The sequence below is a fragment of the Lonchura striata genome, chromosome 5, assembly GCF_050655825.1.
Source record: "Lonchura striata isolate lonStrDom1 chromosome 5, ASM5065582v1, whole genome shotgun sequence".
NCBI lineage: Eukaryota > Metazoa > Chordata > Aves > Passeriformes > Estrildidae > Lonchura > Lonchura striata.
The window spans coordinates 20998922-21019717 of NC_140707.1; the positions used below are offsets into that span (position 1 = coordinate 20998922).

The window sequence follows — 20796 nt, forward strand, 5'->3', positions numbered from 1 at the left end:
CATCTGATTCTGGCCAGCTGGATGCTATGAGTGATATTCCAGGCACGCCAGGGAATGAAGCTGTGCTTCCCTGTGGAGAAAACACCTCCCAGGTAGACAGGGAGTACAGACACACATGCAGCTGTTGGTGCATTCACCTGAGCAGTTACCTGTACTGCAAAGTGCTGCCCTGGTAATTAAGGGGAACTACTGGGCACACTTGTGCTTTCATCGCATTTTATTTAACAACATGTTATTTTTCAACTATATTTATGTGGAGAAGCTCCAATGTGTTCCAGATTTGTCCAGCACAGAGGGAACACAGGAAACCCAAAAATCCTTTCAATGCCAAACTAAGAACTTGTACTGACTTTATCAAGGCAATTAAATAAACCAGCCAAAGATTTGTTTCTCTTCTCTAATGAGAGGTAGGGAGGTCCCAGCAGGAGGAAGCACTAGCAGATCTCCTGCTTCAGAGCCATCTCAAGAGAGATGAGGAGACTGCTGTAATCCACATGGTGGAGGATCCAGTCAGGCAAAGGCAAAGCCTCCCAAAGCCAGTCGGGGCTGGGACGGAAGGGAGAAGGTTCCAGATAAGGTTTTCACAGTCTGTATTATCCAAAGCTTTGGAAGGGGATTGGGAATAGACAAGTGTATAAAAAAATCAATGAAAAATGAGTCTGCTAGTGAGAAGAGTGCTGTTGGCACAGGACAGACCATTCCCACCGGTCACTGATCCAGCTGGCCCCACGTATCCATGAACGGCTGCAGAGGTAGAGCGCTCACACGGTGACCTTCTCCATGACATTGTCCGGGACGTGCACCTCACCCCCTTGCACTGTCACCGTGGCTGACTGGCCACAGATGTGCTGGTGGTCCTTCCAGTCCTGCCAGGGGAGAGCAGAGGGAAAGGCTGTGAGCAGAACAGGCCCTTGGAGAAGGGCCCTCTCTGTGCGAGAAGCACTCTCCACAAACCAGACCGATGATGGAGGACAAAGAAGCCACAGACTGAATCAATGTAAGAGGTGGAATTGGACTAAGCAGAATGCTGCCATCTCCACACAAACCACAATCCAGGATATCAGTGTCAGTCAGATGGAAAATTGATTAAAACTGAGTCTTGACTTAAAGCCTCTCCTGAAAGGCAGCTCTCAACACTGAGTGCTCCTGAGGGACAGCGCTGTGCTGGGATCTTAGCTAAGTTAGGACAGGAACAGATTCCTTCTGGAATTGACTGAATTCAGGACACCTGACTCAGCCTGAACCTGGCCACCCAGCAGAGCTGTAACTGCCTAAGCTGAACCATCCTTCTCTCCAAGCGGGGGCCAAGGGTCACTGTAAGGAACTGGTCTGAAACATGACATACAGCAGCTTCCTCCACTGTATTTCACACCTGTTCCCACCTCCCAAGCTCAAAATTGTAGAATCTGTCCCACTGTATCACCTGCTGCATCACAAATAATGGAAAGGAGACCTATGTCCTCAGTGCCACTGCAGGAGCAGCAGGAAAGGAAGAAAGAAGCTCACCAGGAAGCAGCAGGAAGGAGCTGTAAAAGTGCTCCCAGCTCCCCACAGTTCCCAGTGAGGTGTCCATGCTTAATTTCTAGTGTTATTTGGATTTTCTGGGTCACCTTTAGGAAGGTGTGTGCAAACCTGGGGACCTTCTCTACCCTTTTAACCCTGCCCTGACTTGCAGACCTGCCCCATCACTACAGCCTTGCTGGTGGATCTCACTGGCAGGGTGGGTTTTGAGTGCTTAATCCACGCAAGGCTCTGCTCTGACTGCCTGACTCTGCTGTCCATTCCTCCCTCCATACTGACACCCATCAGGTGACAGCCCAAGCAGCCTGGCTGTCCCCAGGGCCACACAGCCGTCTCCGGGGAACTGAATCCCAAGTCACAAGCAGGCTGATACCTTCCGCTGGCAGAACGTGGAGCAGTAGTTGACTTTGTGGCATCCTGTGCACTCATTGGCGGCCTCCCTTCCGCAGTTGACGCAGGATTGCTGTGGGAAGGGATGGAGAGGGACAAGTCACACAGAGACAAACCAAGGATGTCACCAAGGTGCAACAGTGGTGCCATGACCAGCTGGAATGCCAGAACAGTGGGAAAGCTCCCGTTTTCCAAAATACCCTCAGCACATCAACCCACAACAAACAGGCCCAGTGGCCCCTGGATACACCCCCAGAGATCCATTCTCCTTGCTCCTTTAGCAGGGATCACTTTGGAAAATGAAATGCACGTCTGTTTTTCTTTCTGTTGGGCAGAAAGCCCTCCAAAACTGTGTGTGGACACTGAGTGGTCATAGAAATCCATCCCCACCACTGCAGGGAAACCTCCCTCCAGACCGGTCTGGTATCCATCAGTCGGTAACTACAGGAGTTGGGTGTATCCCACCCAGACATGTCAGGCTGTGCACAGGCTGTTGACACACATGCTCTGAGGTTATCCCACATTTAAAGGTTTAAAGGCAGATTTCATGAAGGACTACAGACTAAGAATACAGATGGGACCCTTTAGGTATTTTCCCTTAGTTTTAGAGAGGAAAAAGGCATCTGCTCCTATGGGATATGTTCCTTGGTCCTTTTTCAGTCATGACTACGTAAGTAGTGTACCAAGAGGGAAACAGGAGTCAAATTAAGAAGGTTCTAACAGAAGCCAGGATTTAAATCCAGAAGCAAGGCAAGATATGATACACAGGTGAAAAATCACACCTGCTTTTTAAGTGATGTTTTTGTGTCTATCGCTTTTATCTTATTTTGGTGACACCAATTAACATAACCTGTATATTTAGGAAACATCATTGAACTGCCATCAAAATAAGCAATTCACAGAGCATTCCACTTCCAGCTCATTAAATGCCTGACAAATCATTAGCATGTCAGTAGCAGTGACAGGAAGTGTTGCTGGCCTGTGAAAGTATTGTGGGTTCATCAGTTCCTCCAGGTTTCTTCTCTCTTTAAGCAAAACCAGCCCCAAAATCAGTGTTCTGATTAACACCCCCTCTCACACCTTTCCATGTACCTGCAGTGAAGAGCTGGTGAGACTGAACTGTGTTTGTGCTCCTGATGTGCAGCTGTGGATTTGGGATACCAAAAATGGCTTAAAGATGTGATCTGGGACTTGCAAAGCCTGCCCTGAGGGCACACTTGACTGGGGCTGTTTGAGATCTGTACAGCTACTGGAAAATGTGGAAAATACATGGGGCATGGTTGTACCTGCGGATATGAAAGAGAAATGAGCAACACAGCTCTGAGGGCTTCAGTCATGGCTCCAGAACTAAATCCCATTCCAAAAGCCAGAAGAAATTGTGGAGATATAAAACAGAACAGAAAGGAAACAAATTCTCTTCCTGTCACAGCTCTGTGACAGCCACCCACTAGAGCTGCAGCACCACCACTCAGAAATGAGGGAGACTGATTAACCTGGCCAGGTGAAGGAGCATAGAAAACTGGAATACTTGGGAAAGGGGAGATGCTGCTTGGAGCACTGGCCCTACTAGGAAGGGCTCAGATCCTTTGCCAGAAGGCCAGATACAGAGCACAGGATTCCACAGCAATAACAAAACCTCTGAGTCTTAGACAAAGACCAAAAAGCTCTCCACAACATGAGACATCCCCAGCTTACCTTGATGATGATTTCTGTCTTCCCATCCACATCCTCTGTTTGTTGGAATAACTGGCTCTGGTATTGCTGCAAGGAAAACACACCAGACATGTAATTTCTCAGCCAGAGCATGATGTGAGGGGTTGGAAAGGGTGCTGGGATGGAGGGTCCCCATGCTGAGCTGTGCCTGCCCAGGCCCACACAGCAGTTGGAAGAGGACAGGGTGGCCCCTCACTCCTAGGAGAGGTACACTGTCATCTGATGTGGTGACAGGGAAAGGAGTCTGTGAGAAAATGGCCTGAGGTGATAAACTGCCAGTTCAGTACAGCATTTCCTCCAAGTCCAGCTCCCCACTCCATCTAGCCATAAACTTGTCCATAAAATGGGGGGTTTAATTGCAACCTCCCCCCCCTCCACACACACACACATGGGAACTGGGAAATTAGCACAGGGGACACAAGGAAAATGGCAAGGTAACAGGGCCAAGTGGCATATTCCAGGGCCAAAATTTGGGTCAAGTCCAGTGATCCTAATTCACTAAGAGGCAAAGGAGTCTGTAGGGAAGGTACAGCTGAACAAAAAGGATTAGGGGAAAAAAAAAGCTGAAGAAAATTAACACACCTTAGACTTTAGCAGCAGCACTAAGCATAATCATTATTCCTCCTTGAAAGAGAAGAGTGAGAGGGCTGTAGAACAAGTTGTGACTCCATCACTCCTCTGGAGGAGATCAGAGCCCACTTTGGCTGCTTGGCAGAATCACTTCACACCAGCTCAAGCCCAATCAGGTTCTTGCAGCAGCAACACCTGATGCAGCAGCAACATGCTCAGCAATGGAGGACAGAAGTCCCAAACCAATGACATCCAAACCCAATCCCAAATTAATTATGTGCTAACTCTGGCTTAAATGTATTTGGAACAGTTAAAAAGACTGAAAAAAGCTGAACCCTTTCCTGCAGGCCAAGCAGGTTCATCCAAGAGTTGACTCAACACATAAGGAGATTAAAGGCTTAATTTACAAGTGTATGACCTGAGAGCACAGTATTTATTCTCCTGTGAAACCACAACCTTCAAAACCTTGATATTACCGTGACAGAAATGAAGTGAAAAAACTCTTGGCAGATGGAGGCAGAGGCAGAGAAACCTCTTGCTGTGGCCTGCCAGGGGTGTGATTTGGATTTGCCCTATTCGACAAGGCAATTCCAGCCATACACAAACCACGCAGAAGGAAAAGGTGTGATAAGAGAGAGGAACAAGCCAGACACATTCAGAGCTCTCACAGAAAAAGCTCCACAAAACCCAGAACCTCCAATTCCCAAGAGCATCACTGCTAGTATGGAGTACACAAGCCACTGTTTGCTGATTTCTTAACTGTCCAACCCTTTTTAGATTAATTTCATACTCTCCAGCCCTGAATTGGTTTAATCTTTCTAAAAAAGCGTTCAGATGCCGCAGCTGTTTGCTGCTTTAATTCTCCACCTTGCTTTCAAATGAACAGGGCTCCAGAAGCATCTCTGCTTTACAGAGTGCTACTCCAATTAAAACATTTTTGGGCTTTCAACACTCATTCTTTTCAACTTATACAGGAAATTCAATTAATGCACTTCCTGAAACTCTTTCTTGTTCCCCAGCAATTCTGGCACAGAATTTAGCGTGTATGTGTAATGTCCCCATCCTACAGTTTATCTGATATAAACAATGGATTAATGCACACTCAGAAAAATTACATTCCCTAAGCACACCAACATGTCAGTCCTGCCTTTAATCTCTTCATTTTGGGCATGATCTACAAATGTCAAATATCTACTGCAGGAGACACCAAGCCTTTGTTACCCCATTCACCCTAAATCCCCAGATGTCTTTCCCTTACCAAAAAATGCAGCAAAGCTGACATATTAACCAGGGGATCAGATACTTAACCACAACCTAATTACTAATGATACTTGAGAACTGTTTCTTAACAGTCACATGAAATTCCACCAGAGCAGTTGTATTTAACTAATCCCACACAAAATGCTGCAATTCAGAAAACCCTCATAAATGTCTCCATATTTCCATTTTTTGCAATATCATGATGTATTCTGGAATTTCATATAAACAAGGAGCTGGAGGGCTCATGGTTTGCTTTTCTTTCAGCATATCATTCCCCAGAACTTCTAAGTATCACAAATGTAACCTTACTCAGAGGATCCTAACACTTTGCAAACTTGCACTGAGTTGCTCTCTGGGAAGGAAGTGTTATTTTAATCTGAGGTGTGGGAACTCAAAATGCCTCACAGACATTTTTAGAGGTTCCAGGCCTTGGTCAGAAGCATTTTAGACCCTGGCAGACAACTGAAAAACAGCTGTGATTTTGAGTTTGAGCCATGGAATGAATTACCAACTTTGGAGGTGGAACAAGCAGCCACAAAAGGTTAGATAGTATAGTAAAAGTAATTACAAAGTAGAGGGGAAATTTTTTTAGTATTGTACAGGGGGGTTTTTACTTTGTACATGGGGGTCAGAAGTTCTAAGATGGAGGAAAGTGGGCTGATCCTGTTCTTCCTCCTTCTTTTTCCTTGCCTCCATGTTCTTGGTGATGTTGGCACTCACAGATTGGTTTAGAGTAGAAAAGCACTCTGTAATATAGGTAGTAGGTATTGGGGGAAAACTATAAACATGTAATACGTAATATATCATATAAAAGATAGCAGCAGCCCTGGGCGGGGGGAGAGAAGAAGACAGCAGACAGAGAGGATGTCAGGGTGTGTGTTTGTCTTCCCAGGCCGCTGATCAAACAGCTGCAGCCAGAGAACATAATCTGTTAGATAACTAGCAATAAATCGTCTTGAGAAGGAGCAACAAGAGACTGCGGAGTTTTTCTTTGGAAGCACGGGTTGGAGGAGGAATTTCACCACCATATGAGACCCCAGAGCAAGGCTGGGGTTCTCACACTGAGGCACAGTGAGGTCATCAAAATGACTTGTGAGAAGATGGAAACAAAATTTGAAGGAGATTCTCAGTCTTGAAATTTACCCAACAAACCATGACCCTTGAACAAATTTACAGAAATTAAAAACTACAAAGAGAGCAACTGAGTGCATTTCAAAACTGCCAAAATACTAAATTATGTGCTAAAAAAACCTCCCTGCTGGTGAAGCCTTTATCTCCAGCACCTGGAACAGTTCTTTCAGATGGGATAAGAATGTTCCCAACCCCTGGCATAGGGCTGAGACGGTACAAGGAGGGAGGCAGAGTGCAAACCCCTCACACCAGAGCTGTATGAGTCCCACAAATATACACACTGCCCAGCACAGAGCACAGCTTTTGCTATTTAAAGTTAAAGCAACCTAACTGCTGCTCTATGGGAGCAGGGCAGCTCATTTGTGCTATTTAATGACTCTAAAGCTCATTAAATAATATAATACCACAACACACTATAGTGAGTTTGTGTATCCAGCTGGGAACCAGTGTGTTTCTATCAGATCTCTACAATACTGCCCTGCACTAAGTCACTCTTCCAGGAAGAGCTGAGTCTGCAGCTCTGTTATTATCTCATCTGTGGCCCAGCCTCGCTCTCCAGCTCCAACACGACACCACCAGGAAAGGCTCCCCCTGTTTGCTCACCCTTGGAAGTTCTGCCAATGGAACAAACAAAGTGGTAATTAAGCACCAATTTCCTTTGTATTAAACTGGTCCAGAAAAAATCCCCTACCTGAAGGGCAGGAAGACCCCTCTGTCTGCCTCTCATATACCTTAACTGCCCAAAATGCCATGGGACCACACACATACCCAGAGGGGGAAAGAGCCTCATGTTACATGCCACTAGGAAATTGGGAAAGAACCTTTAACCAACACAAAAGCAGAGAGACAATTCTTTGACCTTTAGTGTAATTGCTTCCCTGTATCCAGGAACACAGAGTTTTGTCCAAATATGGAATTCATTCAGAGATAGCTACCTGTGATACTGCCTGGATGGCTCCAGCAGCCAGCACAGCTTAGAACTGTCTGGATGATAAAAAATACCACAATGAGTATGTGATTTCACCACAGTGCACAAGTGTAGAGGTCCCCACACTTGTGGATGTGGGGATGATTACACACTGTGAATGGTGAGACACAAGTGGTGTAACTGGGCATGTAGCAGTTCCTGGGAAACAAGTTTTCTCTGGAAATCATGTGCTCATCCTTCTCACGTTGAGTCAGCTTTAATCTGTATACAGGAGGGATTCTAACTCCCATTCCTAGGACAAGAACTAGAAGAACATCAAAGACAGCTGGTTTTGGATCAGAGGGTGTGGAGAAGGGACTGAACAACCATTCCAGAAACCACTGTGAGGATAAATAGAAAGGAAGATGCACATAGACTGGAAAAAATAAAGCAGAGTGAAGCTAAACAAAAGCAGATGTTTATGTCTGAACTGTGCCAAAGCTTCCAATATTTCAGTGCCCCACACTCTGTTCAGCTTTCCAGCAGTAGCCAGCCCAAACCTGGGCAGCAGCACTGGCACCTGTTCTGCAGGAGGGAGGCAGGGAAGGATTAGACTCTCAACTTATCACACACCTGCCCATCAAAGATGCATCGTATGGGAGAGTTTAGCAGAGTCAACATGGCAAAGAATATCAGAGAGGCTGCAAGGACTGTCCTAGGGGGTCCTTGGCTTCCAGCAAAGTCTTCCCACACCTCTCTTCCAGGCCTGTCGTTGCACATTCATGCCTATGGATTCAGTGGAAAGCTGATGTTAGCATGATGCTGATGGCACTAGCAGGAAAGTGGTGTTTGGGAAGGGCATTCAGCAGCTACTAATGGTGACACCAGTTCCAACACTGCCCCTCACCTCTCTCTCCCTGGTTCACACTAGCTGTGGATCTGTGGGAGAGGGAGAACATCTTCAGTATGAAGCTATACGTGGGTGCATGCATGAGCTGGTGGTCAGAAGGATTAGAGATCCCTACCATGCATCAGTTACAGAGAAGAAGAGTAGGGAGAAGAGGGAAGTCCTTGTGGGTAATCCCTGTCCACAAGACAGAGAAGACAGGAACCACTCAGGGCTTCTGTGGGGCCAGGCAGCCTGCCAATCCCACCACAGGACTTGTGTGAATCAGCTTTGCTTGTACAGTTCCCAGCAAAACACCTCTAAACTTTACTGCTTATCTTCCCGAGAGGGATCAAGCTGATTTTTATTTATGGTTTGATGTATGTTACACATGAGGTGAAGAATTCCTGTAAGGGCTGTCTGTACATGTACCAGCAACCCTGTTCCTTCAAGGGCTTTGCCTGGCAGCCAATCAGGGCAGAAAAAACCTCCATGATCAGGCTGTCAGCGACCCCACTTGCTGGTGGAGCAAATGCCCGGATGCCCACGAATGCCCGGGAAATCGGGCTGTGGAAGGAACCTTAGCACATAAAAGCAGCTAACTGCAACAAAATGGTGAGCCATTTTGCTTTGGGTTTCTCTTGGGCATCAGGGGCTCGCTTGGAAGGTCACCTTGGCCCTTCTTCACCCTCACCCTTTACCTTTTCCTCCCTGTGGTCCTGCTTCCCTGCCCCTACCTGCTTTGCCCTGCTTCACTGCTTCCGTGAACCAGCTCATCGCCGCGATGACCTTGTGCTCCGCCGCCTCCCTGGCGGAGTGGGCGCCACCGCAGCCAGCTGCCTCCACCGCATTCCCCAGCCGCAGCTGCAGCCGCCTGCACCCAGCCGTGACTGCTGCCTGTTTCTGCGCTGCCCACCCACCAACCCGCCATGGCACTGAGCCCACAGCCACCAGCCTGTCGCCACCGCCTGCAGCCAGACAAGCCCGCAGCCGACGCCGGGGGCACGCTGCCGCCGCCGTTTGAAGATTGCGCACAAGCACTCACAAAAGCCGCGGGGGCTCGCCACGCCTCTGCAACGATCCGCCTGCCGAGCTGACGCCGACAGAGCACCGGTGTTCTTGTGGTAACGCTGTCCCTGTCTTCTGGTTTTTTCTCCGTCTCTCTTTTCTCCTCTCTGCTGTCTTTTCTATCCCACTTCAGCAGGACACTTACCCTTCTTTATATTCAGATATAATATTGCTGCATTTGTGCTTTATTTTAATCTTAGAAATCTATCAAAAAGAATCCTCCCCAACTCCCTCTTTTACCTTGGGACAGAACACTTCCCCATAAACTCTGGGATAAGCTGTTCCATATATCCTACTGAAAGCCCAGCTCACCTGACAGCAGCCACTGCACTGCTGAACACTCATCAGCTTCCTCAGACCAGGATTCAGTGCCCACATCCCATAAATTTATGGACAGCTGATGGGAGAGCTCAGGATCGTGACACCAAACAGTCTATACAACCAGCCTGCTGCCCACAGCTCCTGGAATCCCAGAGAACTTTATTCCTTTCCTCAGGATACAAAAAACTTAGAAGATTTGTCTTGCTAACATTGCTTTCAAGGCTTGGAGAAACAATTTCCAGTATCACTGCTCCAGCCAGAAACTACTCAGCTCACCACTCAGCCCCAAAGGTGCCCATGGCTGAGCCGCTGTGGCACAGTTACCTCTTTCCTCTCCACATCAGCCTGGATCTTGGCCTGTGTGACAGCAGCCTCACGGAAGGAAGAGCTGGCCTGCTTGGCCTGCTCAATCAGAGTCTTCAGCTGCTGCGCTGTGCTGAGCAGGGAATTGACCATCTCCTCCAGGTAGAGCCAGCTCCGCTGCTCCGTCACCTCCAGCCCGTTCACCACTGATGGCGACATGGCTTTGGTGGGCGTCGGGGGGGGCACTGCCAGGGCAGGCAGAGAGGTCAACACTGGACATAAGGAACAAAACAGAATATATATAGACAGTTAGGGTGTTTCATTTCCATGAAATGGTGGGGGGGAGGGGGTGTGGGTTTTGTGCTTTTTCTATGCAGTTTGGTTTCTTTTTTAAAATATGGTTGCAAAATTTCCAATCCAGGAAAGTTTTTGTTAAACAGATCATTCCTTCTGCAACATCAAGTGCAGGGCTGTGCAGAACAAGCCCATGGGCACTCTCAAACCCACGGGACAAGAACAACTCCTCTTAACCTGGATGACTCTGGGAAGAGTATAACACCTCCCAGCACTGCTGTGGAGAAGCAACATGATGCAGTGAAAGCAGCATTCCCAGGAACTCCTCCACCACTGCCAACAATATTTCCCTCAGCCATGGCTAGGTGAGGTTAGAGTAAGTCACTCAGTGACCCAATACTTTACAGAAACATCCTGATGATCCTACACAGATGTCAATTTGAAGGTTGCAAACCACAAAACTCAAGTACTGATCCACATCACACTCTCTGTGCTTCCTGAATTCTGACCTTTACATAACCCTGGTCAGACACTGGACTTAAACCCAGACAATCACCATTACCTCCAAGTGAGTGTATTTCAAACATGGACTTTCCAAAGCCATGGGTTGGGAAGCCCTTTAATAACCCAGCAGTTACTGTGTCACTGAACCAGCTACTTTTCACATCAGGTTTGCATATACACTGAGAGATCAGAGTATGATGAAATTAAATCCAGACCCAGGAACTCCACAATACACAGTGTAAGCTCGGTTTCATTCCAGGAAGAAATGTTATCTGGCTTTACTTTTCCAAAATGTAATTCTAGTAATAAATCCTCACCATCTGCCACAAAATTCAGTCCAAGACATTCACATCTACCAACACTGGCCTCGACATTCCTCACTGAATTCTTTACTGGTACAAAGAAGGTACCACCAGCCTCAGGGTTGTGCAGACTTCTTACCTCAAAACACCCTTAATTAAAACAGTACTTTTAATGAATTTGCACACAAGTGGCATGGAACTATTTGCGCTTAGATACGAGTATGAGATAAACCAGTCTTTTTTATCAAAGTCTGTTTGCACAAGAGCCTTTCCCACTCTCCACTTCCAGCACAATATTTATCCCTGCATGACATTTGATAACATATCAAACAGAAATTACTTCCGATTCCTCATTTTGGCACAAGTACATCAGGAAAGAGAAAGTATTCACTGGTGAATGTTTAATTAGTAACATCAAGATCTGACTAAGTCTTAAACACAAGAAGATCTGACTCTGGAGACCAGGAACATCCTGTGCTGCTCCAAATAAATAAATAAGGGTCATACAGAGGGGATTGAAAACTGACACCAAACATCCCCAAAAGTACCTCCAGCACACATCACAGAGTCATAACGCCAAGTGAGGATGTCTAGGAAAGCTTCTGTGGCATTATTTTAATTGGGTTTGTTCCCCTCAGATCAAGCACCAAAAAAAAGTTCAGTCACAGTGCCCAAAGAGGACAAAAGTCTGGAAGCAAGAACTTTAGGAAAGGCAGGGAATGCAAGACAACTCATGATGCAGAATCACAGCAGCCGCCTCTGGCAGAATCAATAAATCAAAGCTCTCTTTAAGGGGAAACCTGCTTGTCCAAATCTTAGTATCTTTAAAACTCACAAGCAAAACAGAGCAGAGTTTAATTTTCTGCCCTAATCTTTACCTTTGTTGAGAAAGATGGGAGGAAATTGAAGCACAGGGAGAGCAAACGTACCGATTTTGGGATGAGACGTTGGCAGTGCAGCCTCAGGGAAAGGTGAGATCTGGCAGTTGTCCTGGTAACTGGGATAGTGAGGCTCTGGATGAGACACCCGGCAAGGCTGCTGGACATTGGTGTCCTGAACTGCAGGAGAACAAGGGCCTTGGGAATCACTAACACAGCTGGCAGGTGTTTCTCACGCTGCATTCACCCCTATGTTTTTATGTTTTATACAAATTCCTACAGTCTGTGGTAATTCCCAAGGGTTGAAAATGTGAAACAGCAGCAGGATCTCATACAGTCAGCAAGCAAAGAATGCTGGTCCTGGCTCCACCATGCTCTGCTTTCACCTTTAGAGCCACAGTTTCCTTGATTTTGTCCCACACATTGAAATATCCATGATCATCACAGGGCTCCAAACTCTGGTTCTCAGAGCAGGATCATTCCCCAGGAGAGCTCACAACCCAAAGCATGACTCAAACTAAGGAACTGATAAATATGTAATGCATTTGTATTTTGTTTGATTTATCCTGGCATTTTTCACTCCATTTCAATTCTCACCTAGTTTGGGTTTTTTTTGGTAGTATTTTAGGTTAAATGAGGAGTAAAAAAAAATTAAATTACAGACATGAATATAAATCCCAGGAACACAGCAGAGGTGAACATTAGCAGCTGCCACACCTGGACAAAGCTTCTCCTTTGGTGCAACTGCTAAGATTTCAAACTGCTGAAATGACCTCACAGGAAGGACAGTGCCTTATGCAGTGTCTCCCTTGAGAAATAAATCCTTTGTGTTGCATTCAAAATGTTCCCTCCTACAGCAGTAGGCATCCAAACCTCTTTTCCTCCTCCCCATGGCTGTCTAGGAGACACCTGAGCTCTTACCAGTAGCTCCAGTGAAAACATCCCCCTGTGCTGGACTCTCTGAGATGATGGCTGTGGCCTCCACGGTGGACGCCCGGTCGAAGGTCAGCGCCCCGGAGGTTGTGATCTGTCCAGACGGAGTCATGGTGACTGGAAACATTAAAGCACTTTGATAATTAACACTCAGCACAGAGGACATGCCTGTCCAGCTCTTGATATCTCTGTGCTGCACCATCCAAGCTCAGGGGACTCACAGGTCACCAGCCTGGGATAACCCAGTTTGGATCATGCCAGTGACCAGTGCAGTTGGAAGTGGGAATAAAAGCCACAAAGGGCTTCTGAAAGCTCTGCTGTCCTTCCAAGCCTCTGGGGATATGAGGCCAAAATGTTAATTTACAATCTAATACCTCTCAAATCACCACCTTTTCAGTTATTTTATGAACTATAACTTAACACCTCCCATAATGATTCAGTGAGGCCACACACCTCATCTAATTCTGGCTGCTTTATGACAATTCTAGCAAGAGCGATTGTTGTTATTTAAATCAACAAAACAACTTGTGGATTACAGCTAATTCCATGACAGCTGGGCAATTTTAGGTGTTTATCTACAGTGATAGAATGTGCTCAGCCAATGCAAGGAACAAGGCACAAAATCCTTCTGCATAATGATACCTGAGTGGCTTCCAAATGTTTTAAACCCATTTTAAAGAGGATTATTTTAACTGGTACCATTAATTAGTGATGGTCTGATTCTGTGGCACACAATAATTAAATTTTAAAATATTGTAGCTACAAATTCCTGGCTGGTGAAGTATGTGGCCACCAAAACTAGAAGTTCTCTCTTCCAGTGCCAGCATGAAAGAATGAGCAGCCTCGCAGCACCTTACATAACAAACCAATAAAGATCAAACCTATCTGAGGACTAAAAAAACCAAAGCTACAAAACAACTATGCAGAATCCTTGTGTGTTTCTCCTCCTACTGTTGCTGATGATCTAATCTTACTTTTTCTGTTCTTTTTTTAGATTTCTGTTGCTTCCTCCTCGACTCACTTTGTACTGTTACCGTGCAGATGATGCCAGTGTGCCGAGAGCAGGAGGACATATGGATGTGACTGGGGATGTGTGAGTTGGATCAGCTTGCAAATTAATTCCTGTTCTCACACAGATAATTTGCCAATCAAACCAGTAACTAACAAAGCTGAATGATGGAGAGGGATTTGCAGATCAAAGCATCACCTTCTGCCTCCTTCATTAACAGCTTTCAGGCTGGGGGTTTCATTCCTGCTTCCAGGTTATTTTGCAAGGAATAGTACAAATCTTACTCCAGCTTCTAAGGGACACAAAGAAGCTCAGAGGATGGAATGGGAATTTCTGGCAGAGCAGAGAAGGGCCAGCCTCTCCCAAAACCTAATTCCAACAGGAAATTTCTCAGTTATTTGTAAAAAATCTACCTGAAATCCACTATGGATCCAGGCCAGGATCCCATAATTCTCCCCTCACTGAGAGCAGGTACAGGGGGCAATATAATCTTAGACTATAACCATAGAATCCTGAAATGCTTGGGCTTGGAAGGGACCTTAAGGTCATCTCCTTCCACTGCCATACCATGGGCAGGGGCATCTTCTACTAAACCAGGCTGCTCCAAGCCCCATACAACCTGGCCTTGAACAATTCCAGCCATAGGACATAATCCAAACCTCTCTCAGCACAAAATATGAAACCTACTGTTCATGGCACAAGGATGTGATGATGCTTAAACCTGAGTGTCCTGGAGGTCTAGAGCTGCACTTTTTCCTATTCAACTTGTCTTCAGATATGGCAACACTATGCTACTTTCTATAAAATAGGAAGTGATACTGAGACAATAAAATCAGCCAATGAAAAAAGGGACATTTTTCTCAGCTGGACAGTTCCAAGGAGCCACTAACAGACATAAAACACCTAGCAGGGCAACTCTCCAAACACAGGAAGCTATTATTACCAGGAGAAAAGAACCTACACGTAGTTGCAGCAGTGGCTGGAAGCAGAGTGATATTTTTGGAGCAATTCTTCTTCACTGGAGTTGCAGGTATTTCATTTTCTTTTTTCCGCCTTTTATATGGCACAAAGAGTCGTATAGGGCCACTCTGGGTAGAAAAACACCAGAAAAAAAATGAAAAGAAAAAAGGAAAAGGCATTAGCCGAGGCACCTCTTTGGGGACTTTGGGTTTACTCTCATCTTTCCAGGAACAGCAGCATGGATTCCCATGGAAGATATGTGGTTTGTTAACAATAGACCAGAGCTGTTCAAAAAACAAAAAGAACTTTAAAAAAAAAAAAAAAGTTAAACTCAGTTCCCTCCAGCTGAAGAGGCACAAATTCAACATCTTCCCACTATTATTTAAGGAGTAGAACTGGGCAGATAACCAGCTGCTGGCCAAGGTGGTGGAAGAAAAGAGAAAAAGAGGGAGGAGAAGAAAGGAAAAAGTTCCAGGCTAGAAAACAAGCACATCAGTCAGTTCATAGCAGAAAATAAAGGCAAAGCATCAGATCAACCTTCTGCTTCAGGACGTAAACCTCATTTTTGAAACAAACTAGCAAAAAATCAAATCCCAAATCAACTAACCAAAACCCCCAAGCAGTTTCAAAACGAAAATACTGACCTATTATAAGATTATGATGTTACTTCTTTACAAAAATATTTTTCCAACTCAAAACATTGTAAAATTTGAGTCAAAAATCATGAATAGCACTGACATTCCCAAAGGGTATTTTGCATAGAAATATTAATCAGAAAATGATTTTAAAAAAAGGAGGAAAAAAAGCACTAAATATGAACTAATTTTACTAAGGCTGTTCTGCAATAATGCCAGCAGTTCCTTATCTCCTTTCTCTACAGGACAGGGACAAAGCACTTGTCCCTAAACACTCATGTTTCAGGACACTCCATTCCCAGGACATTCATGACCTGCTCACCAAAGGGCTGTGGCAGCTTTACCGGTTAATTTGTCCAACAAAAAAAATTAATTCCTAAAGTAATGGATGTAAAGCCTCCCACTCACCAGTGTCATGTCGTCACAGCAAGCGGCACAAGTACACGAGGCAGCATGGGGATTTAAAATCCCATCCTGGAATCAGAAGTGACCAGTTCAGCATGAGTCACCAAAATCACCCAGAACACACCTTGATCCTGCTAAAAAAATGTGGATGCTCCCAGAGTGGTACCCATTACCTCTTGGATGCTGTACAGTAACAGAGAGGCCAGATCCCTACAGCAGTACAATGGGGTGAGAGGAGAGAAAAGGAAAACCAAACCTTTTCCACACCCAAAGGCCAGGATATATGAATTTGAGATTTGATTTCTGCTCAAACAGAAATTGACTATCAGCATAGTGGCAATGCCAAGTTCTCCAGAAGACTCAAATAAAGGACCCAAATAATGAATGGTGAAAATGAAGGATTTGTGGCAAGCAAAGACATTGAAGAAGATCAGGTTACTAATTACAGTACCATGGGTGAAAGCTCAATTCCTGTGGCACAGCTCAAGGCTGGGCTTCACCTTGCAGAAACTCTTTCCAGTATAAACAAGATTCCCAGTGTGCTATTTGAGACACATCAAAAACAATTCCCCTACATCACTGACCCTCTACCAAACCAAGCACTGCTCCTGGTGCCATCAGCACCTGGCTCCAGCTGCCCCTTCGTGCAGAAAGGAGGGAGTAAACTTAACCTTACATGGATAAGGCACTGCAGGGGCCGCCCAGCGTAGCGGATGCTCCTCTTCCAGTCCTTGCTGCTGGCTCGCCCTGCCATGGCTTCGAACTCCGTGGGGCTGTACCAGTTGTCCCCTTGCTTAATGCACCTGCCACGGCCTCCTGAAGTAAAGCACCAAAGTACACTGTTAGCCCAGGTTAAGGTTAATTTTGCCACTTCTCTAAAGAAGAAAATATGAAAATTGCTGGACAAAATAGCAGTTAATCTGTAAATAAATAAATATAAATATAAATATAAATATAAATATAAATATAAATATAAATATAAATATAAATATAAATATAAATATAAATATAAATATAAATATAAATAAATATGCCCATTGCTCTTGGCTAACTATGTCCATTTATTATCATGGCTGTGACTGACTGAGAATGGTCAGAGCTCCAACTCTGGGTCTCAAAAGGCTATTAAAATTACTCCTCCACAAGAAAGAAAAGTCTTTATTGGACAAACACCACAAATATAAGAATTTCCTTGGTTTGCACTTGAATTTCTCATCTTTTTTGTGTTTGTGGTAGGTCTAGAAGAAAACTTTCTGTCCACAAGCACTGCACTGGGCAGCCAGGCTGACTGGCAATTTCTGCTGCAGTTTCCCCAGCTTCCCCACAGGGATAAAAGACAAGAGGAAGAGCTCAGGAGCCCTATGAAGAGACAAACTATTTGCATTCCAGCAGGGATTCTTCAGAGGTTTGCAAATACACAAGTCTACTCATGAGACAAAAAATCATTAAAGGAGTCAGCCTATTACTGAGGAGACTCACTGCATGGCAACCTAGATATTCGCAGGTTTAAGAAAAAGTTAAAAAGCCTCTGAAGAAAAAGCAAAACAAAAGGGAACAGTAAAATCAAAAGGCTCTGAGCTGGCTTGGAAACTTTCTTGGTTTTTTTTTCCTGTCACAATCAGCCTTTAAGAACAGCCTGATTAAAAGAAGAGTAGAGAAGGAGCTGTGCCACCCCTCAGCCCGGGTGGCAGTTACCTGAGCCCAGCCTGTTCTTGTACAGAATGCCACTGATATTCCGGCACCGCACCGGGAGCTCGTTCTCATACACTGATGGGTCCCAGTTGTACTTGGTTCCACTTTTTCCCTGGACAGCTGCCAAAGGGGTAGGAGGAGACTGTGGTCCTTGGAGAAATGAGAAAAGAAAGGTGTCAGCAACCAAAAGGCAGAGTGGTGTTCCATCCCATGCTCAGCTGGGTGATATGCCAAGGTGTTGACTGAAGCAGCACAAAAAACTCAGCCTGAATGAACTAAGAAGGGCTAATAATTAAGCAAAGAGGACCACCCGAGGAAACAGGATCTAACAAGAAATAAACACTGAGACTGTGACCTGATCCTTACACCACCTGTAAGCTATGGTGTAAGGAGCTGCCTAGAGATTGCCCTTCCCAGAGCTCATCCTGTGGGAAGCTTTAGAGCACTGAAGGTTTGCTATGCCATCTCGTGGGCAGCAAGGAAACCACCAGGCAGCCCTGAACAAAACCTCAGCCACAGGGACACTCAAGTATCAGCCTAAATGGACATGAAAACGTGTTCCAGGATCCTTGGAAAGAACACGTGCAGAACTGGGAGACTCGGATTTTTATCAACCATGTTAAAATGATCTGTGTGCCCTTGGGGGTTGGATGGATGTAGAAAGCCTGGTAGCAGGGCAAGATTTTTCAAGCAGCTTCTTTGCCAGGGTTAGGGCAAAGAATGAGGAAAAAATTAAACACATTTCTGACAGGAAAAAAATAATAAGCATTTCTCATTCCCAAGAAATGCACAAAATACTTTGTGATGAGTTGGTATCTTAAAGGTCTTTTCCAACCTGCGTAACTTTATGGTATCAAGAGAGGGCAAACCATCCTTATAAAATTATGCACGTATTTTTAGATACCAGAAAAACAAGTAAAATGGAGAAGAAGCCATCCTCTGGGAGAGTGAGCCACCACATGCAGACTGTCTAGTACCTGGTGTGAGAGGTGCTGAGGGCCCCTTGATCCCGGTGGTTTCGACAATGCTGCCATCCGTGTGCACCACTATCAGAGTGGCTTTCTCAGGGTTCAAGCTGTCCCCAATTTGGAGGGCTGTTCTCCCAGACTGCAGAAGAAATAAAGAGTATAAATTTATTAAAATACTTCAACACAAACAGCTTTCAGTAACCTACAGGTACCCCAAAACTCCAATCAGTATGGCAGTTATTAGGTTTTAATTTTTGAGTTTTCAGACAAGAAAATTCAAAGACTTCATGTTCCAGGCTACCAGTTCTATTACAGATGTGTACGTGGGGGTGGAAAGGTAAAAACGTTAGGAATAAAACCCCTGTATGTCCCCCAGCTTTAAAAGGGTTTGTGGTTTAATGCCTAGATATTATAATGAAAACAAGTCTTTGACCTTACTACAGCTCTTAATTTACACTGAGAATCTTTGTCAAGGCCCTCAAATGAAAGGGCAGACTTACCAACACATGTCCTGAAATTGAAGCTGCATTGGCCACAGATGTAGTGAAAACATTGTCTGCAGAGGCCCCCACGTTGGCTACTGTCACCGTGGTGACTTCTGGAATGTAAAACAGGGTTAATTTAATTTTCTGCTTCATGTGGAGAGCCTGATGAACATCTGAAAAATTCCTTCTTCCTTCCTGTTCTAAATTAATTTTATTTTTCATGGCACCTGTAAGTTGTTATGAACACAATCATTCTGATTTATATTAATATTTGGGTTGAACAGGCTTTAACCTCCTTGAAACCAGGGCAGTCACTATCAGTGTGCGATGACCTAAGGGAAAAAAAAGTATTGCAGCTGTACTAGGGACACTCTGAGCTGTAGTGCTTTTACTTGAATAGGGGTGACTGGCAGACATCAGGATAAATTGAACAACAGACTCTGCCTCTGTCATGTATTAATACCCACGGTGCCATGACCTGTGCGCTTTGTCCAGTTAAGAGCTGACAAATGTACTGGCCAGCGTTTCTGCAGTGTTCAGCGCTTGGCCTGGCTCAAATCTCTGGTTTCCACGTGGGGTGGGGGTGAAAGAACAGCCGCTCGGGCGGAGAGCTCTGGCGGGCAGGGGCTCTGGCCGCTGTGGCACCGCAGCTTGTATGCACGACCCTGCTGGAGCGCTTGGTTATGGGGACACGGGCTCAGGCGCACCGGGCGCCTCCCGCTCTTTTACTGCGTGTGAAGGGGCGGAGTGTGGATTCGGTGAGGGGGAGCGCTGCCTGAGGAGCTCGCTGTCCCAGCCCGAGCCCCGGGGGCTGTGTGGGGCCGGAGCCCGGGCTGGGGGAGCCCCGGGCGGGCTGAGGGAGCGCTGCCCGCCCTGACCTGCGAAGGCAGCGGCGGCGGCGGCCTCGTCGGCGCTTGGCATTGACGGTGCTCCCATCTCGATGTGCTCGCCGTCTGCCGCCATCACCGTTACCGCCTCCTCAGGCTCCGCCTCCCTCTTCGCTGCCTGCGGCGGCTTCTGCTGCTGCCCCGGTCTCGCGGGCAAGTCAAGCTGTCCGGCGGCCGGGTCGCCGTCGCTGTGCTCCATGCGCGGGGCCGGGGGTGGCCCAGCCCGCCCCGCCTCCCCCTCGGGCGCGCCTGAGGGGGGTCCTGCGGGAAGGGGGGACCAGGGAACCGAGCGCCGCCGAGCCTGCCCGACCGCTGACGAGCGCGTTCGGGGCCTTTCGACCGAGTTCCGATGAGGCCCGAAGCGGCCCGAGCCGCTCGGGCCCCGTGCGAAGGCGGCCGGCGCGCGCGCTCCCTGCCGGCTGGCCAATGGGGCGCGGCCGAGTGCGCGCGGCGCGGCCCGAAGCGGTACCTGACGGATCGGGTGAGACCCGAGCCCGCCCGAACGCGGCCGAGTCCCCGAGCAAATGCGGCCCGTCGAGGCGAAGAGTCCCGAGCGCGCTCGAGCCGTGTCCGATCTCAGCCGAAGGCGGTAGCGAGGAGCGCCGATGTGTGCCGAGTCCTCTCCGATCGCACCCGAGCTCCGCTCGCCGGCCCGAACGGAGACGCCCGAGCGGGCAGCGCCCGAGTCCGCCCGAAAGCGACCGAACCGGGCCGAACGCTCCGATCGCGCCCGAAGGCGGGTGGGCGGGGCGAAGGGCCGCGCGCGGGCTGCCG

The 20796-nt window shown here is 46.7% G+C and overlaps 1 protein-coding gene across 2 annotated transcripts; it reads right to left on the minus strand.

The window, feature by feature from the left end:
- Positions 1 to 199: 199 nt before the first annotated feature.
- On the minus strand, positions 200 to 20767 carry DEAF1 (DEAF1 transcription factor). Of its 2 annotated transcripts, XM_085580067.1 has the most exons (14): positions 20014 to 20765; positions 19151 to 19248; positions 18660 to 18789; positions 17686 to 17832; positions 16667 to 16806; positions 15994 to 16059; positions 14952 to 15078; positions 12970 to 13098; positions 12100 to 12228; positions 10092 to 10342; positions 3607 to 3672; positions 3004 to 3197; positions 1895 to 1984; positions 200 to 866 (listed from the first exon to the last, which is right to left on the minus strand). In XM_085580067.1, exons 1-14 carry the CDS (start codon positions 20219 to 20221, stop codon positions 821 to 823), a joined length of 1821 nt encoding a protein of 606 aa, XP_085436193.1. In that variant the 5' UTR covers positions 20222 to 20765; the 3' UTR covers positions 200 to 820. The 2 variants fall into 2 exon arrangements, with proteins under 2 accessions (XP_085436193.1, XP_021411700.1); XM_021556025.3 differs by lacking the exon at positions 3004 to 3197 and having other exon boundaries at positions 20014 to 20767.
- Between the last annotated feature and the right edge of the window lie 29 nt (positions 20768 to 20796).